Source organism: Falco punctatus, assembly GCF_963210335.1.
Source record: "Falco punctatus genome assembly, chromosome: 6".
Lineage (NCBI taxonomy): Eukaryota > Metazoa > Chordata > Aves > Falconiformes > Falconidae > Falco > Falco punctatus.
The window spans coordinates 89,792,129-89,816,548 of NC_137585.1; the positions used below are offsets into that span (position 1 = coordinate 89,792,129).

At 41.7% G+C, this 24,420-nt stretch overlaps 1 protein-coding gene across 8 annotated transcripts in view; it reads right to left on the reverse strand.

Annotated features, from left to right (window-relative positions):
* Positions 1-24,420, reverse strand: part of LOC308066622 (uncharacterized protein) — a 70,822-nt gene that overhangs the window by 13,489 nt on the left and 32,913 nt on the right. For 4 of the 8 annotated variants that reach the window (XR_013929226.1, XM_080394111.1, XM_080394114.1 and 1 more), the window contains exon 2: positions 20,404-20,753. Coding sequence is in view for 5 of the 8 variants with exons in the window: in XM_080394111.1 (XP_080250237.1) it covers positions 20,404-20,753 (350 nt within the window). In the remaining 3 variants the exon portion in view is untranslated. Of the gene's footprint in view, positions 1-2,203; positions 2,272-16,122; positions 20,754-24,420 lie in introns of all 8 variants that reach the window. The other 4 variants (XR_013929227.1, XM_080394113.1, XM_080394110.1 and 1 more) reach the window with 2 other exon arrangements.

The following is a 24,420-nucleotide window of genomic DNA, read 5'->3' on the forward strand; positions in this document are numbered from 1 at the left end:
GTCTTCAGGTCATGAACAATGTTTTGCAAGTATAGCCATAGCCTTTGCAGGGTCTGATACCGTTGATATATGCTTTTCAAATTATTTTCTGTAAAGGCTAGACTCCGGGTCGATGACCTGAAACTCAACAGCATGAACTTCATCTCTCTAGCAATGCATGTGCTGCTGTGAGGACCTCTCCTGCTTGCATGTTGGTGTGAGTCAGGCAAGCCAGACTATCCAGAGGTCATGCAGAGCTGCAATCCAAACACACTGGATTGGGAAACACATGGACTGGGCAAAGACTTCTCTAGCAAACACTCAAGGAACAGGCTGTTGGAAGAACTCTTGGTGAAAGATACTGTTGTGTAACTAAGCACCCCCCAAAGAGAGGAAGAGCAAAACTGGTTAAAAAAATTCCTCATGGAAAATTCTGTCCTACTTAAATCACAGCACTTCTGCAGGAATGTCTCCATCTGTAGACTTTACAAAAATAGTCTACTCATTCCTTTTCAATATATCTGAAACATTTCATTTTGAGAAATCCAGAGCATTCTCCTTCACTGCTAGTGATACGGTGCTTTATTGCAGGGTCTCTCAGAACTGACAAGCTGGGAGTTGCCTGAAGATAGCAACTGACTGTCCATTCCTCTGCTTTTTAGGTACAATCAACTTAAATACAGCCTCCCTGGCAGAGCTTTGTCTAATCTAGTTTCACAAGGGTTTGGTTTTTTTTTTTACGACTTTCATCCTGCTTACTAGTTGGAAAGTTATTGCTAATATCTAATATAAATTTACCTCATCACTTCGGAAACATTATAGGAGAATGTCATCAGGCACTCCTCTCCACCTGAATATGTATAGTATAGCAGGAAAAATAACATCAAATCAAAGTGTTTAGTCCTTATTGAAACAAGCACCTATATGTTGTAAAAAAACCCCACGTTTTGTCATTTTTCTATTCCCTAAAGAATTTTTCAGAATGCTTTTCACTAGCAGGATCATAGTCAGATGTTCGTTTCAGTTTGACACTAATGGGTAATCAGAATCTCCTGCAGAATGGCCATCCCCACTTCCTGCTCTGTGCTGTCTCCTCGTGATTAAATGTGCAAGACTACCTCAGTGCACATCTGCAAATGTAAGCAGAGGCCATAGGGTGCTTTTTCAGCTTTGTCTCAGCTGAAAGCAGCCTTGGGTGAGCTCTCAAGTATGGCACAGGCTGAGCAGGGAAGTGAGAGCAGGACAGACCACAGGAAAAGCATGTTGCAGAAAATTATCAAATTATTCTTAAAGCATCTTATTACCATACCAAAAGCAGGGACAGTGAGAACAGCAAGGAACTCTCTGCAAATAGACCTGAATCTTGGCATGGGGAGATTTGTTATTTATGTGCTTGCAATATAGGACATACCTGCCTTTGCCTTTTTGAGCACTGGGAGTGCTACTTTTTCCAAATGAATGAAAATCAAGAGTTAAGTTAAATGACATCATAAATTCCAGACATTGATTTTTATGTTAGTAGTCATCTTTATGCAAAGCATAATGTATCATCCTAAATGTCACTCATTCAGTAACACTATTATAATGCTATTCCTTGGTGATGGCCAGGAAAAAGTTGTTCGGGGCATTCATCAACACTGTCAGTAGGTCATTTTTTTGTCTGCTATGAAACTTGACTGTAAGAGATCTCAGATATTGGTTGAGAGAAAAACTGGGAGGCAGTTACTACCACAACTGGTTCAGTTGTAGTAAAGGGTTTTGTAACCGACACTTCTAAACGTTGCTGATGGAGCGCTGGGGGTATCACCACCAGCTCCCGGAGGTGCCTAAGGAAACAGTGCATAAAGGGTTTGCAAGTGGCGGCTGCAATGATGGGGAGCCCTGAGCTTTGTGTCCCTTTCCCAGCTCCACCCCAGCCCTAGGCAGGGACTAAGCGGACTCTGAGGGAAGACTGCCATCTACTGAGCCACAGCCTTCCGCGGGGCTCCCACCCAAAGGCGGCTGCCTCAGCCTGCGACCCCCGGGGGCTCCCACCTGCAGCCCGCCCTGCCCACGGGAGAGGTGGCCTTGCCCCTCTCTGGGCTTCCTTAAACACAGCGCGAGCAGCAGAAGCCTGTAGAATTATCACCGAGGTACAGAAACACAAATAAAATCCCTCTTGTATTTCCCCGTGTGTAAATTAATTTCTTATTTATATAGCAAGAAAAATAACAGCTGAGCGTACCTGTGGTGGTTGGATTGTTCTGGGGGTGATTAACTCAAAGATGTAAATGTCCACATCTCTCAGTAGTGCTGCAAAGGAATCATCCTTCTTCATAAAGAATAAGAAATTGATCTATCCTTTTCTAAGACTAGAAAGCATTACATCTGCTGAGTAACGTCCCTATTCATCAGAACAGTAACCTGCTGCTACATTATCTGGACTGCAAGGGTGCTATGGTATTTTTTCATTTCATTATAATAAATTAGCTGCTTGGCCATTAACATGCTTCATGTTTAAGGGAGATAGTCACTGGCTCCTAAAGAATCAGAGCCAGTCATTACGTAAACTGTCCCAGAGTTCATTTAATTACTGCAGCACCCAAGTGTTTAAATGAAACTTCCTTCTTCAAATATGCCCCATCAACACGGGAGTGGAATCAATAAGGCTCATTTGAAGCAATTTACCCACCATCGTCTACATTCCAGGCAGCGCTTGCATTCATCTGGGTAGTATTAGTTTATCATACGTCTCTGAAGCATTTTCCTGTCGAACTTTCTCGTTCTGTGCTCATGTAGATGAATGAACAGTGTCAAAACAATTTCAATCTGTTTTATCTTTGAGAGAATTTCAGAGCTGGGGGTGGGAGCTGGGGGTGATTATCTAGGTCTGTGAGAGCCATGGGACAAGGACAGCATCCTTTCCGCTTGCCACAGACATACTTTAGTTGCTACTCAGCCTTCAGCCAGATCACTCTAAGTAAGAGAAAATGGCAATTTACTGTATCATCCCAACAGCCTTTATGGTCCTTTGCTCAGCCAAGGCAGTTGCCTCCTCAGAGTCTTTGTGCCATCTGAATGATACACAAAAAAATCACATTCCCTGTTGCCTCACTACCTCAAATAACAGTGAGGAATTTAGGAAATGCAATTGTAACTTGCCTGGGTATCACTTTGATATTTTTGAATTACTTCAGCTCATCCCTTTATTCAGCAATCGTAAAATATGCAGGAGATCAGGCAGCTGAAATAATCTTTATCAGCAGTTTTGATCTGGGAGAAAGGGGCATCAGGTAATAGAAGAGACAAACTGAAGTTTCTCAGCAGCCTGCTTGACTCAGAGATCAGAGTGAAGGGGACACCAGTTCCCAAGTGACTACTTAAGTATTAACCTTTAAAGAGGGCATCTGCTGGATCGAAAAGAAATGAGAATTTAGTACTTACAAAGATGTGGCCCAGACTTGTTCCTATTCTCCTGGCAAGGCATCGCCCCCTTAAAGAGGCTTCCTTTGACTTTCAGATGATTAGCTATCATTCAGTAATACCAATACAGTCAAACACGCGTTTACTAACAAGAGTTGTCTCCTGCCTCCAATCCAGGCATCACAGGCAGTCCTACAGACTTAATACAATTCCAGCTGAGCAAAAAGCTCATTTGAATTTCAACAGCCTGTGGCCACATCAAGGAACAAGCAATTTCAGGTTTCCAGGAATTTCTGGACAAGAAGCACAATACCGCTGTATAACCATGGTATAACAATATGTAAAATATGCAACTAGCTGAGTATTTTAAATGATGCTTGTAACTCAAGGTGACGCATCCACTTCATATACAGCTTGATTGTCAAGACTCATATCAATAAGATGGAGTGGAGCAGACAGACATGAAGATAGCTGTTCCTGTCTATAATAAGAAAAAAAGTACAGAATTGTTTCAGTGCCATAGAAACAGTGCCAAGAGGGTCTCTTTCTATCGCATTAATGTACGCATAACAATTACAGAAAGGGGGTTTGTTTGCTTGTGCCAGATGTAGAATGCGATGCAACACTTCTACTCACACCACTGCGTTCATGTCTACTGCAGAGGATAAAGGCTTTTTGGAAAGAAACCCCAAATTCAGCTAGAAGAAAATACTGTCTTCATATCTCAATTAAACCATCTGCATTGTGCAGTTAAGGTTACAGTAATCTGATTATTTTTTTCCTGTTAAATTTCAAATGAGAAAATGTATAGTCTTCTTTTTAGGCTGCTCTTCATGCCCTTCATATTTTTTCATATGAAAATAGATTTTTGTTTCTTGAGCTCCTTCACAAATGCAAGCATGCAGAGTTGAAGATTGATCTTGATCAGAATGCACTCACTAGTAGACCCTGGTCTTGCACAGAGATCAGTACAAAAGCATCCTTGTGCCTGGGGCAAAACCAGGAACCTCATTCAGTGGGAGATTAGCTGAATCTTCTGCTCCTTTGTTTTAGAGAACTAGCTCTGTTAGGACTAGGAAACGAAAGTGAGTAAGTGCATTTCCAGGACACTGACTTCCCTGCAATTTTGTAATGAAGAAGGCAGTGCACCTGTTTTGTGAGATCATCCTTGGTCTGTAGAAATAAGATGTTTTCTAGGCAAAAATTCTCACCCCACAAAAGGTGTGCTTGATTGACAGATTTTGTGGTAAGAAGACGACCCTTCCAGTTCCTATTGCTGGAGCTGTAAAACCCAGAAAGTCACACAAACCAAACAGCTATGGGCAAGACAGGCAAGGAAATCTAATCACTTTCTTATACAGAACTTGTTCTGATGACAAAAAGCTAAAAGGAAATGAAAAGGAAACAAAGGAGAAGTCCATCCCGTGTGATGGGGAATGCCCTTCCCTCCACTCAGCTCCTAGGGAAATAAGGATGCTCAGCAGCTCATATGTTTCTTGATTTTTTTGCTACGATTCATGCACGGAACATTTGAAAAAAGAATTCAACTTTTGCATGCTAGTGGTATCAGCCCAGGACCTTTATGAGAATGAGATTCACTTTGAAAAAACAATCATAAAACACCCACTGTTCAACAGTCCCTATACACAGTGGGGTAGACTGAGAACAGCGTGTCAGCTTTAATTTCAAATGTGTCTGATTTTTTTTCCCATATCATATTTTCCTGGCTATCTGTATAGGATTCTTTTCATTTTTCTTCTGCTAGTGCCCTGATTTTTAATTTCTTTAATTCTTATTAGGGTACGTGAGAGTTCATATAGTCACATCATAATGTCAAGCATTTGCAAATAAATAAGTATTTATGGACTTCAAAATATTAAATTATGCAAATGTAGTTCAATAAATTGTGAAAAGATATATTATTCTCCACACTGCATTGTGTGCATCTTCTTTTAAAAAAATCCTTTCGACTGATATTATGAGCTTGATAGAGCATAACACTTCACTGGAACCGTCAGAGTTTAATTACGTGGCACCTTATGTATTCCAAGTATTTCTAAAATGGGTAGAATTTGCAATGGAAATGAATATCAAAATAGCTATGTGACCTATGCAATAGCCAGTTTTCAGAGCTATATAGTGATCCCATCCAGAAAACATCTAAATGTACAAAAACCCCCACACCCAAGACACTGTTTGTGCACATTGCGCTGAAAGAGAAGGACCCAGCACATGCAGGGGCAAACGTCATCTGCCCGCAGTCCTCATTACTCTGAAAGGAGTGGGTTGCCCGCAGCCTGCCCTGCACTGAGTCCCGTAAGAAGATCATTCAGTTTTTACAAGCCAAGGGTTCTAACTAGCAGGAACGTGGATTTTTAAAACAGGGGCATTTAGAAAGAAGTGTATACTGATTTCAAAATAGCTTGTCTCCAAGGTACGGGTACGTAAAGGTGATGCAAACTCATACCTAGATGGAATGAATTTGGGAAACAATCTGAGTAGATTATACTTTTTAAATTAGAGAAACCAAGAAAACCAGGACTACAAAAGATGGGGTTTTCTTGGCTAGAAATCTATGCACATGACCATACCCTTCAAAAGACAGACCCACCAGCATTTTTTAAACCAAGGCATGTCTATGACTTCATCCTTAAAGTGGGTCTGTTTTCAGAAGAGATCTGGACACTCAGTTTTACCGATTTCAGCAAAGAAGCTGAGAATAGGCAAAGTAACCCATTACTCTGGAAAATGCAGGCCAATATACATCTCTAAAAAATTAATGACATAGAAAAAGATCTTAGCTAATCAAAGTCATACAGGAAGTCTGTGCAGGATGACTCATGCCTTCCTCTGCATTCTGCTGGCAGAAAATGGAGCTGGTGGAGGCAATGCCTTCCCTGTCTCAGTGCAATGCACTCAGCTGGCAGCTGCGGTAAACTCCGGCCACTCAGAATTCTGGCAGGGGAACAGGCAGGGCATGCCAGGACCTCACTTTGTACAAGCCAGAAAGTGACAGTGGAAGTACTGCAGCAAGAAGCCGTTATGATTTTCTACAGGGCACAGATCCTGTTACCCACCTCTTTTCTCTTGGTACCCACTAGGCGTTTTTCCTGGCAGAAGTTGAATACCTCACATAGCCATACCCATTTTGACGCAACTCCTAAAAGCATACATTAGAATTGTATCTATAATATATTAAAAAAATACCTTCATAATCAGATTATGGATGCTGTGATAATCACAGCCCTCAATTATACAACTGTATATAAAATACTTAATGCTGCAAGAAGTAACATTTTTCAACATTAAATTAAGGTTGTTAAAACCGAAGTATACTTGCTGAAACTTTTCATGTCAGAAGAATAATGCGGTATTTATAGCAAAGGCGATACTTCTATTAAATCTTTCAATCAACTAGGGACTGAGACAATTGGCAAAATTCTTTTCGCTGTGATTTAGTTGGCTGGCTTTTAACTACAGTTAAATTTTACAGCAGTGTTTCTCCCCACCCCTCCTTTATTTGATGTTATTTTATCTGTCAATCTTGAACAGGAAGATGGACAGAGGATTAAAAAAGTTGGTGTCTGACCATTCTGAGCCTTGATGTGGTGGCAAATATGAGGAACTGGGGAAGTCATCGAAGAAAGAAAAGGTTACAGTTATGACTGATGGCAGTTGATTTATCTGTTAAAACTCACCATGGCAGGTTACTGATCCTCAGTGGTTTGTCACGTTCCCTGCACCAAACACTGTTCTCCATCTACCACTCCACAGAAGAAAATACAACCCCATGGCACAGGTACTCAATGTCAGGTCAGCTTCTACGGAGAAGAGCTTACCCAGACTGTGCACAGACATTACCTGGAGAAAAAGCACATTTTTTCCCTGCCCACTGTGTTCAGGAGCAATGTCTGACACAGGGGTAAAGCAGAAAGTTTAAGCTTGTGGCATGAGGCTTACCGGGATTCTTTGGCTCTCGTGTGCCATATTTGCAGTGAAATTCATAGTAGTGTCAAGGCCTGTTTACTGGGAAAAACCTTGCAGGATAAAGGGTTTGGATAGGCTTTTAGAACTGTAAATCATTAAAGGTACAAAAATGGGTGCATGATTTTTCACTGATTCTTTTTCTGGACTATTGAACCTTCTGAAATGCAGCTGTTTGATCAGCTGGTTTAGTCTGTGCATTTCTGGAAATAACATGGGAAAGCATTTTACATTATCACATAGCAGTGATTGTAGCAGAAAATGTTGACCTTTTCCCCCCAAAATTATATGCAGGATGGGATCCATCTTACCTGGGTTTAGCCATCTCAGATTTAGGCATTCACCCTGTAACCACCAGAAAGACCAAAGAAATTCCAGATAGAGATTCACCCATCCTAAAATAATTTGCACAGATGACTACTGCAGGGTGAGGTGATTTTCCCTATTAGGAGCACAAGTGGGAGGTAGGAGGATTTATATTCTATTTTAATGTTTTCATAAGGTAAAAATCCTTACCATAAAAACTATTAAGAGAGGCCAGCTGGAAACAGTCCCACTTAATATTTTAATATGGATTTCCCCAAGAGGAAAGGTTTCATTGTTGCTTAAGAAATTTGAAAAATGCTTGTTTGAAAAGAAACATTAGGAGGAAAAAAGTAATTTTGCAATACACTCCAACAATACAGTTCTTAAGCAATGCGACAAAAATCTTGACTGCGCACACACAGAGGAGCAGAGAGGCAAAAAAGTAGGAGGGTGACCTCAAATTACACCCTGTCCCACCTCATCCCAGGTCCACCCCAGCTGTTTGCCCATCTCCACACCCATGAAGGAGTACAGGGGCTCAAGGCAGGTGGAGGAACTCCAATAACCCACTTAGAGAAACAGCCCCTGCTCGGCTCCTGCAGGACTGTCCCAGGAGAGCCTCAGCACCAGAGGCTGGGGGCACCCATCGCCATGAAGCAGTGGAAGCTGCTCTCCAGGTCACCTTTCACACTGAGGGGCCACTGCCTAGGGCCATGGGACACGCTGTGACATGCAGAGGAAGAGCATTTCAGGATTGCACAGGACTGATTACGGGATGTTTAGGAGAGAATCACAGGTGGGGAAACGGAAGGATCAAGGTGATATGGGGAGGAACATGTATAGGAAGACAGAGGAGTAAGGGAATTAAAGGGATCAGTCATGTATGAACTGGTGCTGGTCGGTACACTTGTCTGGCTGTGCCTTCCACCTGATTAGCACCCTGTCCTGTCTTCTTGCTAAATGCCTTTCTAACTCTTTTCTTGGGTGAGGGACTCTCTAGGGTGGGTGGGTGGGTGTGCGTACGTGTCTGTGTCTCTGGGAGTGAAGTGGGAGGGAGGAGAGTGATGACCCAGACCAGATCCTGCACGGGTTGTGTGACTAAGCTGAATTACAGGAGGGATGCATGGTGCAAGTGTGTCAGTGTGTCACTGCATGTGTGTGTAAGAGGGTCTGTACCAGCAGCCAGAGTGAGGCTGCAGCCTTGAGGGCTCATATGTACAAGTTCCAGAAACTGGAAAGACTGGGACCCAGGGGCAGCTACTGTGTGTCAGAGCCCAGATCCTGGAGAGATCCCCATTGCACCTTTGCATGTTTTCACCAGCAGACCTCCACCCTGCTCAGCAAAGAGGGGAGCAAGATGAGGAAAAAGAATTAACATTTTCAATTTTATTCAAGCAGGATATTTCCACTGAGTCAAACAAACTATGGGATTTTGCTTATAAGAATATCTTCACACTGTTTTAAATGGGTTTTTCCTCCTGTTTTGAAGCACTGTATTCCCTATGATACCAAAGATACGCTTCTATTTATTGCCTTTAGAAAAACTTGCTGGTATAGATTCTAAAAGTATTCGTATCAAGAGTAGAAAATGTCTGAATGCCTTTCTGAAACTACAAGTTTGGGGAATAATTCAGAAATCACATAGGGGAAATTTTATGGCCTCAGTAATGCAGTAGGACAGGTTAAATGATCATGATGTTCCCTTCTGGCCTTAAAATTTATTAACTTTCTCCCATTTTTCCTATTGATAGGTTCAGTGATACTTTCCAGCTACACAGCTCTCTGTGGATATTATATGGTAGCTGCATATAATTACTTCTATCTCAGAGCACGAAAAACTGAGATTCAGAGGAGTTAAGTGACACAATCATCATGCAAGAGTGCACTAGAACCCACATTAGACCTTAGATTTATTGAGTGCCCACCCTACATGTAGTCCATCAGACTCCCACTCTCTGACAAGTTAGTTAAGTCCAGTGTTTCTTTTTCTCCCTTTCAATAAAATAAGGGCAATAACACCTTCTTACTTCTATTTACCTGTAAACTGCTGTCAAAGGTGATTTCAGCTCATGTGGAATTTCTTCAGCTATTTCTAGGCAAGATAGCTTGGGCAACATTAACTGTGCAGCTGCAGTAACATGGAGCTCATTGCAAAATAATCACCTTAGCATTTAAAAGAAAGTATATTGCATCCTCTGCTGCCATACCTGGTACAACGGCATGAAACCTGTACCAAGCGCCTGTACCAGGGTGGCTAGTTTAGAGCTAGTAGAGGCATTCAGGGTGGATTTGAGGTATGACTACACACCATTACAGTGTGCAGGTACCCCAAGTGCAGCTGTGAAGATCCACTGCAGTTTTTTATTATTTCATGTGCCCCTGACATCTGTACTTGGAAGACCATGGCTTCTTCAGGATGTGTGATCATAGCTTGGATATGCACCAATCTTATCTTTGATTGTCATTCTGCATAAAAGTATTTACAATTTAAATGATGCATACTCATACATTTAATACACATAACAAATAATTATGACAAACACCCTTCCTAATAGGAGAGAGCAAAAACTCCTTAGAATTTGCAGTTTGAAATATAAAGCGAATTGGATTTTAATACTTAATTAAGTTGTTAAAAATTGAAGAACAATTTTTACAGCACATTTTAAAAATATATTTTGTGTGCAAACTCTCAGAAACAACTTAAAAAAAACATGGGATGGAAACACCCCTCAGTGGCTCAGGTTTCTGCACTCCAGCTGAATTCAAGGGCTGATTACAATGATCTGTTTTCCACATCAGCTCTACCCCATTTTGCATTTTACTCAGTACCTACAGAAGTTTTAGGAAAAGATGATAGGATAATGTACACAGAATTGATAGCACTATGCAGGTGATAATGTGTACCACGCACAGTTCATTCAATCAGATCTTCCAGCATCAGCCTGGAAGAGATACCTGAGCAAAGATGCAGAAAGCAAAAGAACTGAGAAAATACAGTGAAGAAGTTGCCTCCTTCATAGGAATACCAAACACAAAGGGCATCCGCTCCCAGAAGATGTATTCACCACACACACAGCCCTGAACTGTGTGACAGGTAACACAGCTGTAAAAATGCCTTTCCATCCTCCAGACAGGAGATTGTCCATCACCACTTTGTACATAAACCCAGGGTGCTCTGCAGTCTGCCTTAGTCCTACCAGGCATCTTGCTAAGACCCAGACAGCAAACCTACCTACCAACCCTCCTAACCACACCTAGTCCTTCACACTAATTTAGTCTGTCTGTACTTCATATTAGCTATGCACGCTCAGAAGTCCCTTCTGAGGGGAAATGAGTGTCTGTTACCTAACTGGGAACTTGTCTGTAGATGAACAGGCACTTGGCTCCTGTCTAAATGCCCCAGAGAACCCAAATGGTTAGAGGTGGTCAGAGATGTAACTTTACATCACATCCTGATGACCACTTCCTAACAATCCATACATAATACCATCTACCATATCCTTTCTCAGGTGTCTCTTTTCCAAGGTCAAAAATGCTAGGTTACTTATTTCTTCTTATATAGAAATCGTTCTCTACCTCTCATCTTTTCTGAGGGGTTGGGGGATTTATTTTTTTTTTTAATGTTAAATATTATATGCCTTGCTAATGTTATTCTGAGATTTTTTTTAGTATATACTTGTACATTCTACAGACAGAAAAAGGAACATAAAGTGACTTCAATAATCACAGCAAATACAAAAATAAATAACACATCCCTTGCTTTTAGTTTTGTTGTCTTACTTTGATTTATCTCTTTTTTTAATTATTATTTGTGCTCTTGTTTTTCTTTTTAGACCACGGTCATTACCTTCTGTTGGAGTGTACTGATCTGTAAGGGAGATATGTTTGCAGTTCTCAGATGCAAAACTTACACCAGAAGCAGCAAGGAACTATCTTCTTTCATCCAGAAGAGACAAAGTAAAGAATATATCTGCTTGACTCAAGTTTCTCTGGGAAAAATACTTTCACAGAGAACCTACCACATTAATTTAGTTACTGGTCTTACAAAACATGGAAAGAAAAAGAATGAGATTTCCTTTATTTCCATTTTAAGTATATGATGTGATTAATTTATGGAGATTTGGCATTCAGCTATATGAGAGAAGGAGGAAAAAAATCCAGGCTGGAGGAGGAGGAAAGAGGATTCTGGGTTGTTAAAATAATATTTAAAGCTTTTAGATATATATATTACAGGTTTTTTCCTTTCAATGAAGTAAGCTTGGGCTTTGCAAATTAATGATTCTGTGAAGGATTTTACAAGAAGGAATAATTAATGTAGAAGAATTTTGCATTTAAACCAGGGTTTTGTAACCTGTAACAAGATATGAGCTGATGGCAAATTAGGCTAAAGATCTGCATAGAAGTTACTCTGGGGAAGCAGGTCGAGGAATGGCACAAAGGATTTTGGCAAGTCCTAGATGCTTGGGAAGACAGATAGCTCACCCATCTGACAGAATCAGCAACTGTATGTTAGTACAGAAACTTCGGTTGCCTTTTGTGGCCAGGATTTTTGCTACTTGTCTCCTCCTTTACCCACGGCGGGGGTGGGTGGGGGTGGGGGTGGGAACTCTTCAGTATTAACATATTTGTTGAATGAGGCACATAATTCTGTCTTTCACTCTACTCCATTTCTCATAAGGCGCATAAGCTATTCTCAGAGTCCCCAGCTGAATGCAGCTCTGAGCTCGTGGAAAGGATTACAGAATTTTATTTGAATAAAAGCTAGTAGTTGCATTTTGCGCCTGGTATGATTACTGAAACCACAATGTTTCCTTTTTATGTATGGAGTAGATTTATACCAGCGTATACAGTAAAGTCTTTCTCTGCCATTGGCAGAGAAGAAAATCAGCTGGAGCTTCTCCTAAGGCCACACAGTTGAAGTACACCTGTTATTACATGTTGTAGTCCTCCTCCACTGCCATAAACCACAAGGTCTACACTTTTGCATGTGCATAAACTAATGATAGATGACTCATATTCCAAATTACTGCTGTGGAAGCCAAGCCCCAGGCACCAACTCATTTTCATGTAAGCATGCCAAAATGAGATTATATCCTTGAGCCAAAATGGGATAAAAAGACCCTTAAAAATGCTAATAATTCTGACTTAATGATTATTGCTCTTTTTAAATGGAGTTTAAAATTTGTGCAGTGGCTCTGATTTTCACTTTTTGTTAAATCAGGCACTGCTTTTGCCAGTATGGAAAATCTGCCACATTGCACTAACACTTTGGGTACATAAGTACCATTTAAGAATTGGGCAAGTGTAGCTTTAACATGGGAACTAATTGTTCTTTTGCTGTAATATCGGGGGAAGCTGAAGGCAATTCACATTTTTATGTGTCACCATAACAGTTTCAACCTAACTAATCATCCTTCTCCTAGCCTTTTTTCCAAGGCTATATAAAACCCCCGAGTGTGACAGCAGCCCAGCATAATTCAGGTGAAGATGGTACTGAGATGAGATTCATGGAAGAATCATTCATTCCAGAAATTATAGTTTGGTAGTTGGATTTAACTCAACAGGACATGCCACAAGAAGATATTTCTCTAGAAACCCCTCTCTTTCTCTTGCCCTGCCTTTTAATTAAGTCTGAAGCCTTGCACGGTTGTAATCAATGTACACAAAATAAGTAAGCAGGCAGCTGCAAATACAACTAAGGGAAAGAAAGGATGTCTTGAGTTTCCAAACAAAGATGTGACAGATTTACTGGAGGGAGAAGAAAACAGAAAAAGCAGAAAGAAAGATTACAACCCAACAGGATTCTCTGATTTTACATTCTTCTTCTCTTCTACTTTCATTCTGCTAGAACACGGGATGGATGCCAGAGATGCATCAAACTGTCCAAGTATAATTTAAGTAGTCAGGGAACAGATGTTCACAACAGTTTCTGGTCAGTGCAGGGATTTTATTACCTGCCCACAAGCTTCTACCCACTGTGAAAACTGTATTTCTTGAAGATGCACTACATCAGATTATATTAAATTACATGTATTTTGTAGGGTTGAATGACCCTAATCAACTAGCAATATAACACAATATCTCCTCCCTTCTTCTTATCCTTCCTTTCTCCAAGACTGGATAGAAGTTACTTACACTGTCCAGTATTATAACGCAGGCTTCAAATGCTCAAATACTTTAGCATTTTGACTTTGAATGTTAGTGACTTCCTACAGCGTGAACAGGTGGGAGAATGCTGGAAACTGAAGGTGAGCAACAGTTCTCCTTCCCTTCTCCCTTGTACATACAGCAAAGGTCACTAATTCACCTCTTATGCTTTCAAAGGAAGCAGACAGTGTGCCAGCTCCAGAAATCTACCAAAACTCTTTTCCTTTTTATTTTTTCCACAAAAGGTAAGAAAATGGTAATTTCTCTAAGTTGATCATCAAGGTACATTGATTCTTTTCATTTAAGAAGAAAAGGTAACTAAACACATTGACAGGATTTGAACATATCAGCATTTACATACAGAACCCAATATACTGACATGAGTGGAACTGGTAACAGTAAAGGGTGACTGGAAAAATGCCAGTCAATGAATCAAATATATAACTTCAGCAGCATAAAACATTTACTGTGCATTAGGGATAAGCTTACACAGCAACAACTATAGCCCACATACACACATTTTTGCTAGCTTTACATAGGTCAGCACCAGTGGAATAGGTTTATCCTAGTGGAACTTTCTATGTGAAGTTTTTCCAATCTCCCTGGAGCCCACAGCAAGAATGTGCTATTATGGCAGCACTGCCAGCAGAATCCAAGAAAGGCAATTTTAAGCTATCTGAAGTTTCTCTAAACGTGCCACGGTTTAGTTACAGCCTCAGCCTTTATTGCAGATGGGACAATTCAAGTCTCCATCATCATAATATACTCGGTCTGTTTGGGAGCATATTTGACTTCTTTGTTTTCATCAGTTTAAGGAGGAAAGTGTTTCTGGACTAGCTCAGGAAGAAATTCTGGAAGAAGACAAAAGATTGCACACTTCCTTGGAGAGCTTTTGTGCATATTTGGGAAGCAAAGGCTCAAGGCACTGTATGCTATGACGCATGAAAGAATCACAGCACAGAAGCAAAGCACAAAAAATGAACCTCAAAAGCAATGCAAAGGAATTTCCTAAGACCAAAGAGGACTCAGAAGGTTTTTCTAAGTTAGCATTACAGTGTTAACCTCAGTGAAGCTTAGAAGCAGGAACTCATTGGCTTGGACACGGTGGGGGGCAGTGTAAGAGCTGTACACAAAACTATGATTTTTCCTGGTTTTAACTTCCAGTCTGCATTCCTTACTTGCTTAGAGCTTTAATTTAAGAAGTGAAGTTCCATTCAACTAAAACAAAACTACAGATTTTGAAAACTTTCTGGTCCCTTTGTATAGCTCACTTGGAGCCAATCTAAGAATACCGACCTTAGAGCTGTAGCACCATCTTGGCTATCCAAGAAAAAACAAACCAATTAAGACTAACGGCCTACCTAGGCAAATAACACTTCTCCGTAGAGTGGCCAGGAATACTTGTTGGAGTAGAGGTGAAAATATTTCTTCTCTTTCCCTTCTTTTTAGTATTCCAAAGTATTTCTAAGCTAGGGGGGAAAACAAAACAAAAAAAAAGCTTATTAGAAAACTACAATTTTTATATATCTTTCACTGTAGTAGAGAAAAAGGTTGTACACTTGCTCCTTAAATGCTTCTCAAGTTGTATATGAGTGGAAGATCTCTTTTGTAAGTCCATTAGTTTGAACAGATGGACAAAATAATTTTGCCTTATGCCATGAGGGTCCATGTGGTACCTATGCTCATTCATTTCTAGGAAATCTCTTTAAATAGTCCTGAAACAAGTTTTTAGTTGGCTTTCCAAGCACTGTCATATCACACTAGACCTCCATGAAGAAACAAAACAAGTATGATAAATGAGGTTTGTTTTATTTTTCCACCTTTTCCTATTATTATTATTATTTTATTCTGACCCTGCCAAAAAATCTTGAAATATACTGACTAGGTGGCTAAGAATAAAAAAAAAATCAGAAAGAAAAAGAAAAAAAAAAAAAGAGAGAGAGAGAGAGAAACAAAACATTAAGCAGGATCGTTCTTTCCCTGCTTAAAATGCACTAACACTCAGATGTTGTGTAAATGGTTCCACACCATCTGGCAGCTATGAGGAGAAAACCAAAACATCATTTGCAGGTACTGTACTTCTCACATTTCGAATGATGTACCACAGTGTACTAATTGTCATAACATGCAGCACAATATATAAAGAATGTGAAGTGCAGTACGTTCCCTCTCATTCATATTTATTTATGCTACACAGTTCAGGAATGAACTTACATTGTGTGCAATTACTATTCTGCGTATCGCCTGGCTTGTAGATTACATGTGATATAAAGAGAGAGAGCAGATCACACAGAAATTACATACTTTCCACAACACAGCCTTGCACAGCTGGAAGTGTACCATGGATGCTAATCACAGCAACTCTTTCTTCCACCATGCTGATACAGGGAGCCTGTCACTGCCTCCTAGCATGTTCCAGAGCTGTCACAGAGTGCAGCCTACACTTCAACTGTGTGCACTGAACCCCTTCAGATCTGCACAGACATTAGCAAAAGCCAGCTCCTTCAGCCCTTGGCCAAAACCCAGGTCTAAGAAGAATCAGCAGATCAGGTCAGGATGTGTCGTTCTCTCTCTGAGACAATCTTGCATCCGTTCACCTGCTATAGTGATGGAAATAGCCCCAGTATACCTGCACCTATACTATGCTCCATTCAGACATGGGTAGGTGTGTTTGTCTAATTGCCCTTCATGATTATGGTGGTCACTGGAAGCACCTGTGTCTGTGGAAATGAGCCAGGAAGGAAGCAACCACAGTCTTCAGAGTAGCTCATGCAGGGTCTCATGTTTACAGCTCCCTGGGTTGCTGTTCTCAAAGCCAGCCAGAATGGTAGCATACCCCTCCATTTCTTTGAAAGGCATGCCTGTTCTTGCACAGTTCCTCTGACAGGAATTCAAACATGGCAAGTAAAGGGCACTGCTCATGATCTAGAAATGGTGACAAGCAGGAACTTTCCAGGACTTAGTCGTGTCATAGTCTTAGAAACTAGATGGTAAACAAATTATTCCTCAAAATCTCTTTAAGCAGGTCTCATGTTTTTTGTAAATCATAGTCTCTATCAGATGTAATTAATTTGAGGAGAAATGCCTGGAGATTTCTGTCTTCCTAGCTGACTTCCAGTAGACCTTTTTTTCCCTAAAGAAGGCATCATTAAAACTTACACAGCCAGACAAGTTAGCATGTGTCAGCCAGTGTGGGATAGCTTTCCATACATATCTTCGCAACCCACACCAAGGCAATTAGTTATTTTAACCTTCTTTCTCTGGAAGTTTACATTATTGAAATGTCTTGCTCTATCAATTGGAGAAATGCATACGGCAGCGTCTTCCCCAGCAGACTCTTATGCCTTCTGTCATCACAGTTTTTCTCTCATCTTTCTCTCCTCCACCACATCCAAACTTTATGCCTACTTCCGCTCTTTTCTCATCCGCTACTCATCCTACGCAGCTATGCCCCCTTCTTCAGTTCAGTAGGGTTTTTCCTTCATTAAGTGTGCATGCTACCAGGCAGACTCAGCCACAGAGTGAAGCTGGCATCTTACGAGGTCCTGCCTTTGCCTTCTGTATGTCTTCATTATATTGAGAAATAAATTATCTTGTTAGTTACATTATTACATTTTAAGTTGACAAGTAAATCTTATTATAAAAGTGTAATGATACAATAAGATATTTTATTCATGCATTTAGCCCTCTTTCTCTGACACTTAATTATATCTACTGCTGCATGGTGATCTGACACATTAATTTGGCAAATCAACTAAAAACCTCCATAATAGACTGATTTCCTGCCCTACTCTTAAGGTTCTAGTTTACTATATACTGAAATTACTTTAAACATGTGTCCAGTGAACCTTTGAAGAGCCTGATGGGAATGAAAAAAAAAAAAAAAAAAAGAAAGACCGTAAAGGGGGTATTTCATTAAGAACTGCAGAGAGAATCAAATCTGAACTTGTGTATAGGATGAGAATTTTTTTTTGCAAAGACAGAAATGGGAACTTCCCTACTATGAGCAAGACCATACCCATGTATCTGCTCGACCACAGTACAATAACCACATAAGCAAAGGGTGTTATGCTATGGTATAGGGCAGCTGAGACTGCTTCTCAGCTTTTTATGAAGCTTTGGCCCAGGGGACCTTCCTTCACATGCAGATGTGCACAGAACCATGCATGTGCATGTGCACGCTGGCCAGGGAAGTTGTGGTGTGAGCTAAACACTCCACTCCATGGAGCCCTGAGTATCCTCAGGATCCAGCATACAACATCCAGATTTTTCCTTTCAGGTAAACAGCATTTGGCCTGTGCTCAGGCTCCCTACAGCTTCCCATCGCCTTAGTGTGGATGGTACCAGAGCTGGCTTGGGTCTTGAAAGGAAAAGCCATAGGTTATTCTCCCTGTTATCTAACTGTACGCTCCTTATCTCATTGTAGGAGCTGATGGGGTAGCCAGTGACTGCACAGAGAGCCAGGGCCAGGCATCCTGCAGGCAAATCAAGCCTGGGGTCCACGTGGGCAGTAGAAGACCCATATGATGCTCCCCGAGAACTCTAGAAGGTTGACTCCACCACAGCTCTGAAGGTATTCCAGCATATGCAGCTTGATATTTGTATTGGAGCACTGTCTTAGGGGCACTCATCAGACAGCAATGCCAAGGCCCTACATCTTCCAGTAGCAGCATGTAGAACATGCAAAGCCCTAATGCACAGCTCTTCTTGCACCTGCCCCTTTGCACAGCTGAATCATCCCACTCTGCATCCTGAAGGAGCCCAGAAGTGCTTGCAGGTATAGAAGGGCTGCAGAGACAAACCTGCATGGAGTTAGAGCTTGAAGGGGGAGAGAAGTCAATCTGATCTGCAAATCTTAATTTGGAAAACACTCCGAAATTGAGCAAAAATAATTACAGTTCCCAAACTACCTATAATTTGTGTTGATGACACTAAGATGATCTCCAAGCAAATAATCTTCTCCCACACTGAAAACAAGCCTGACCCTGCTAATGCATGCTTTCAGTAAGGATCCCACAGACAATTTAACAGGGACATTTTCATTTCCATAACGTGAACAAAACGAAGGACACACTTGCATATCATAAACAAGAAAGACATCCAACCTATTTAACTAATAAAGCTGACAATTTTCCCACCTATTGTAAAGGGAAGTGGAAGAAAAAAGGGCAAGCCTTTTCCTGTGGTGATAAATAAGGCTAAGAATGTTCCAGTAGAGTTACTGCACAAAATGTATAAGACACCTTAAGGGACTTTGGCACCCAGCTTTCACTGAACACCAGCTGGAGGTGGATGACTAACTCCCCTGCACTCCTTTGAAAATCCTTTTGAAAATTATACTCACTGCATCACCTCAGTAAAATTTTGTCTTCTGCTTGCGTATCACATATCCCATCAAAGTTGGTACCCGCCACTTTAAACAGAAGACTTACTATCAGTATACATGTCTTTTCTAGCCTGACTCCAGTATGACTCTATTCATCAGTAATAAACTCCGAGTATAAATCTTTTTTACTGCTGTATTTCTCTGTGTGTCAGAAATTCACATACAGATTTGGTATAAACAAGTCCAACTTCCTCTGGAAGTTTAGGAGACAAACTACAATGACAGAACATTATAAGTTATACGTGACTATAAAAACATTCAAGTGACAAAATATACCTATTTGTTATTCAGGGAGAGTATCAAGACAGCAATTCATGCTATGCTTTTCAGAACAACTAAACCTCTATAGCTGGGACAAAACATTAAAAAACTTCAGATCTCACTATAACACTGAAGAAAGTGACCAGGTTTTAATAGGAAGTCAGTCCACAAGTTGTCTACTAGGAGCTCAACATTTTCTCAAAGTCCAACTCCAGTTGCGATCAACTCTACTGAAAATTTAAAAATTAAGTCATGGACTCTTTTGAAGGTCTATTCCTTAAGGACAGAGTGACAGGAGGACATAAAGACTTTAAATTATACCTCTATTACCTGCACTTCACCTCTTCTGGCTTTTTCCTACTACCACTTCTATCCTTACAAATTTAAGTCATCTCCTGTCTTCTATATTCACAAGCCTGTAAGCCACCATTTCACCCCAATTTCTGGAAAAGGTGATATGGAGAGAAAAGCAGTCCAAACTCATGCCTTGACCTGTATGTGCATACTGCTTAACCATAAGCTTGGGTGTAACTTTACCATATGCTACTTAGGCCATCTGCAGAAGACATGTACATAAACTTACAATAGTTTCTTTCAATATGTAATATTTAGGCAAAAGGCCCAAAAGTGGTGCTGCAATGCTATGGATGCTTTAAGGGTCTATCTTAGGGGCTCTCTGAGAATCAGCCCTCTGCTGGCTGGGAATAGGTGTAAACTAATCTTATCATATAGGAATAAATAATTGCTTCTTGATACACTCTTCATTCACTGATTGTCCAGTAGACAGCGATTCTTTCTTCTTTAATGCTGCTTTAAGAATTATTTTCAATTAAGGAGTAAAGGACCGCCTCTGAACTTGGTATTTCAACCTGAGAAAAATAACTTGAGAAAAATCCACCTCACTGTCCACTCATTTAACCCACACTTCCTGAACTTACCTAGGAGGATGTTATGGGAGACAATGTCAAAAGCCTTGCTGAGGTCAAGATAGACAACATCCACTGCTCTCCCCTCTTCTACCCAGCCAGTCATTCCATCACAGAAGGCTATCAGGTTGGTCAGGCATGTTTTCCCCTTAGTGAATCCATGTTGACTGCTCCTGATGACCTTCTTTTCCTCCACATGCTTTGAGATATCCTCCAGGATGAGCTGCTCTACCACCTTTCCAGGAATGGTGGTGATGCTGACCAGCTTGTAGTTTCCTGCATCCTCCTTCTGGCCCTTTTTGAAGACTACAGTGATGTTGGCTTTCCTTCTGTCCTCAGGCACCTCTCCTATCCTCCACGACCTTTCAAAGATGATAGAGAGCAGCTTAGCAATAACATCTATGAATAATATATACAAATAGAACTTAAATCACATATATGAATAGAACTTAAATTCTACCAGTAATAAACAGAAAGAATTTTATACGGTAATCATGATTCTATTTTTAAAGAATTATATAAAGCAAGCTTGTTCTTGAACCTTGACAGGTTTGAACAACATATGTATGAAAAAACACATTTTGTTTAGTAACTAAGAAAAATAATTCAAGAATAATGCAACAACTCAGAAATATACACCATTATCCTCAGTAACTGGCAAAATCAATACCTTACTCCATAAGGTACAGTGTCTGTTCCTAAGGGAACAATAAATAGAATCTACTTGGGAAGAGTGGTGAATAGCACCCTAAACTTTCCTAGAACTCCATTTGTCATGTATGGATTTACCAGTGTTTTTTCATTTCATGATGCAAGTGTCACTTGTTGGTCTCATCTTCCTGTAGAAAGCAAATTGTTTTAATGAAGGTCAACTCTATGAGTTGGGAAAAAAAGGCAGACTGGTAATGATATTTCAATTAAATGGAAAACCATCCTTCCTGATCGCAGAGTATCCTAATGCAGTGACCCCAGAAGGAAAAAGCTCTCATCTCTGAGATTTACCTTAGTGACATTAAAATGTAAGTCAGAGTGGAGAAGACTGAATGCAAAGCATGTTTCAGCCCTCTTTGCACAGGCAAATAGACTTAAAAGAAGACAGCTTTTTATTTGTATTGCCAATTATATTATGATAACACCCAGCATTTTCCCTTTCCATTAACCCTGTCTTACCCCATTAAGAACCCATTGTGTTAAATACTGGAGAAACTGATAGATAGAAGCCCCCATGAATCACAGTTCAATAGAAAAAGAATAAATGCAAAGAGTGAGAAGAGAAAGAGAAGAAGGTTGGCACCCCGCACCCCCCACCCCCATCTTAGACAATGAACATCATAAAATTTGTTGTTTGTAGGAAAGAGATGAAGAAAAGGCAATGGATAAATGACCTAACTTTGGGAACCTCTTCAATATAGGACTGATAACATGGAACAAAGACCATCATTGTCTGCAGAAGTAGTGGAAGATGTAGACAAAGTAGTGGAAGTTGATGCTATTGTCAAGAATGAAGGACATTCACAAGAGAAAGTATGAAGGAGAAGCCATGACACCCCTTGAGGACGAGAACCTGTGATGTACCTTGACTGGGGATTAAGGTTCAGTTTTCTGGATACTGAAATTACAGGCTTCTTTAAAAGGGAACAAAAATACAATCTCCCCTCCAAATTTCTAGTTTTTGTAGGTAGGGAAATAAATGCAAATGTTTCCTCAGAAATTATTGCCATCAAATCTTTTTGCTTTTGTTGACATATCAAAGATATTTGGACTCCACCACAAGTATCATATACTTCCTCAGAATCACATAGGGTAACACCAGGTTTAGCAAATACAGTGTTCCGGGTGAAGCTAGCACAGATGTCAGTGTTCACATATGTCTGGTACGTAGAGCTGTCACATGTGATGTAAATCACCACATTTAATAAGAACTCTCACACCCACTGCTCCCCCTCAGCCCCAAAATTCTCTTGAATGGAAAAATTAGATGTTCTCCAAAACGTCAACCTCTTTTGTTAGTATGGTATTAATTGATCTCTCTCTCTCATGTCTTGTGCTACTCAATTTGTTTTGTTTTGGTTGGTTCCCCCTGCCCCCCCCCCCCCCCCCCCCCCCCTCCAGTTTTCCTATGTGTTTTATTAAACAGATTTGATCACCACATAGCAATCTGTCTGAAGTTGAACCACTGCTAACCCAACCACAGATCTTTAGAACTTTCATGTCCATTAAAAGTGAGCTAAGATGTCTCATCAGAGCAAACAGAATTTGAAAGATGAATTTGAGTGTCTATGTCAAAAGGAGGTAGCAGTAAAATGGAAGACTGATACATATAAAAAAGACTGAAGCAGCTACTGGTTTATATTTTAGTCCAATACTTAAATCTCTTCTGTACTGAAAACTGCTAAATCTTTTCCGTTTATCATGATTTGTGAACGTTTCACTTATTGGTTACACAGATATTTTTCATAACTCCAGAGGAAACAAAACTGTCCATATGCTATGGTCATGCTGCAGTCTTCTGAGCTGCATTTTTTTGTTGTTTATTTGGGGGGTTTTGTTGTTCTTTTTTGTCCGAGATACCCTTCTGAGCAATTGTCAGGAAGCAGCAAGGGCTGGGGGCTCAGTCCTGAGCTGAAATAGGGCCCTAGGGCCCTGGGCAGGGGATGCAGGTGGGGTCCTAAGTGAGGTCAGTGGTACCTGCAGCCCTTATACTAATAATTTCCAAGGTTTTTCTCCCCTCAGGAGTAGTATATCACAGTGCAAGAACGGATCTGAGACTTGCTCTATGTACTTGAGTCACCTTTCATCCTAAAGGACATTGTTTCCTGGTGGTCACTCCCTGGGAAAATTAAAATTAAAGCATTCTGTTAGTGGTTTTGGTCCTTCTCTTTTTCTTTTTCTTTCTCTTTTCTTTTTGTTTTCCTCCTGTGGTGGTTTGACCCTGGCTGGATGCCAGGTGCCCCCCACAGCCACTCTGTCACTGTCCCCTCCACATGACCAGGGAGAGAAAACGTAGCAGAAGGCCCATGAGTCCAGATAAGGACCGGGAGATCACTCGGCAACTACCATCACAGGGAAAACAGACTTTACTTGGGGAAACTGGTTTAATTTATTACCATTCAAATTAGAAAAAACACCTTCCCCGCAGCCCTTCCTTCTTCCTGGGCTTAATTCCCAATTTCTCTACCCCTGCCCCGCAAGCAGCACAGGGGAAGGGGGAAGGGGGAAGGGGGTTGTGGCCTGTTCATCACACATTGTTTCTGCCGCTCCTCCCCCCGCTCCAGCCCGGGCCCTCCGGCGGGAGCCGCTCCTGCAGGCCCTTCTCCAGCGGGAGCCCTTCCCGCGGGGGGCTGCGGCTCTGCCCGGGCCGCTCCTGCGCGGGGCCCTCCCGCGGGGCGCAGCCCCTCCGGCACAGGCTGCTCCAGCCCGGGCCCCCCGCCCCCGGGGGCACCGGCCCTGCCCGCAGCCCGGCCCCGGCCGGGGCTCCCCGCTGCCGGGAGCCGCTCCGGCGCGTTGCGGCCCCCTCCGGGCACCCCCTGCCCCGGCCCGGGGTCCCCGCCGGGCTGCGGGGGGGGATCTGCTCCCCCGCGGCCCCCCCCGGGCCGGGGGCACGGCCCGCCCCGCCGGGGCTGCACCGGGGGCTGCCGGGGCGCCCCCCCGGCCTCCTCCTGCCCTGCCTGGGGGCTGCGGGGCCGCTGCTCCCGCACGGCCTCACCCCTTGCTGCTGCTGGTGCGGGTGGTTTTTCCCCCCTCCTGAATATGTTAGCACAGAAGTGCTACCACTGGCGCTGGTGGGCTCGCCCTTGGCCGGTGCTCCGGCCTTGGCTGGCACGGGCTCCGTCAGGCACGGGGGAAGCTTCTAGCAGCTTCTCACAGAAGCCACCCCTGCAGCCCCCTCGCTACCAAACCTTGCCGTGCACACCTCCCAGCACACACCTCCCAGACACAGAGTATTCTGGTGAGCTTTGGTAGAAACCAAAATATTAAATTCACTTTGAACCATCAAAGAAACAGGAAAGCTTAAAAACACCTACACAC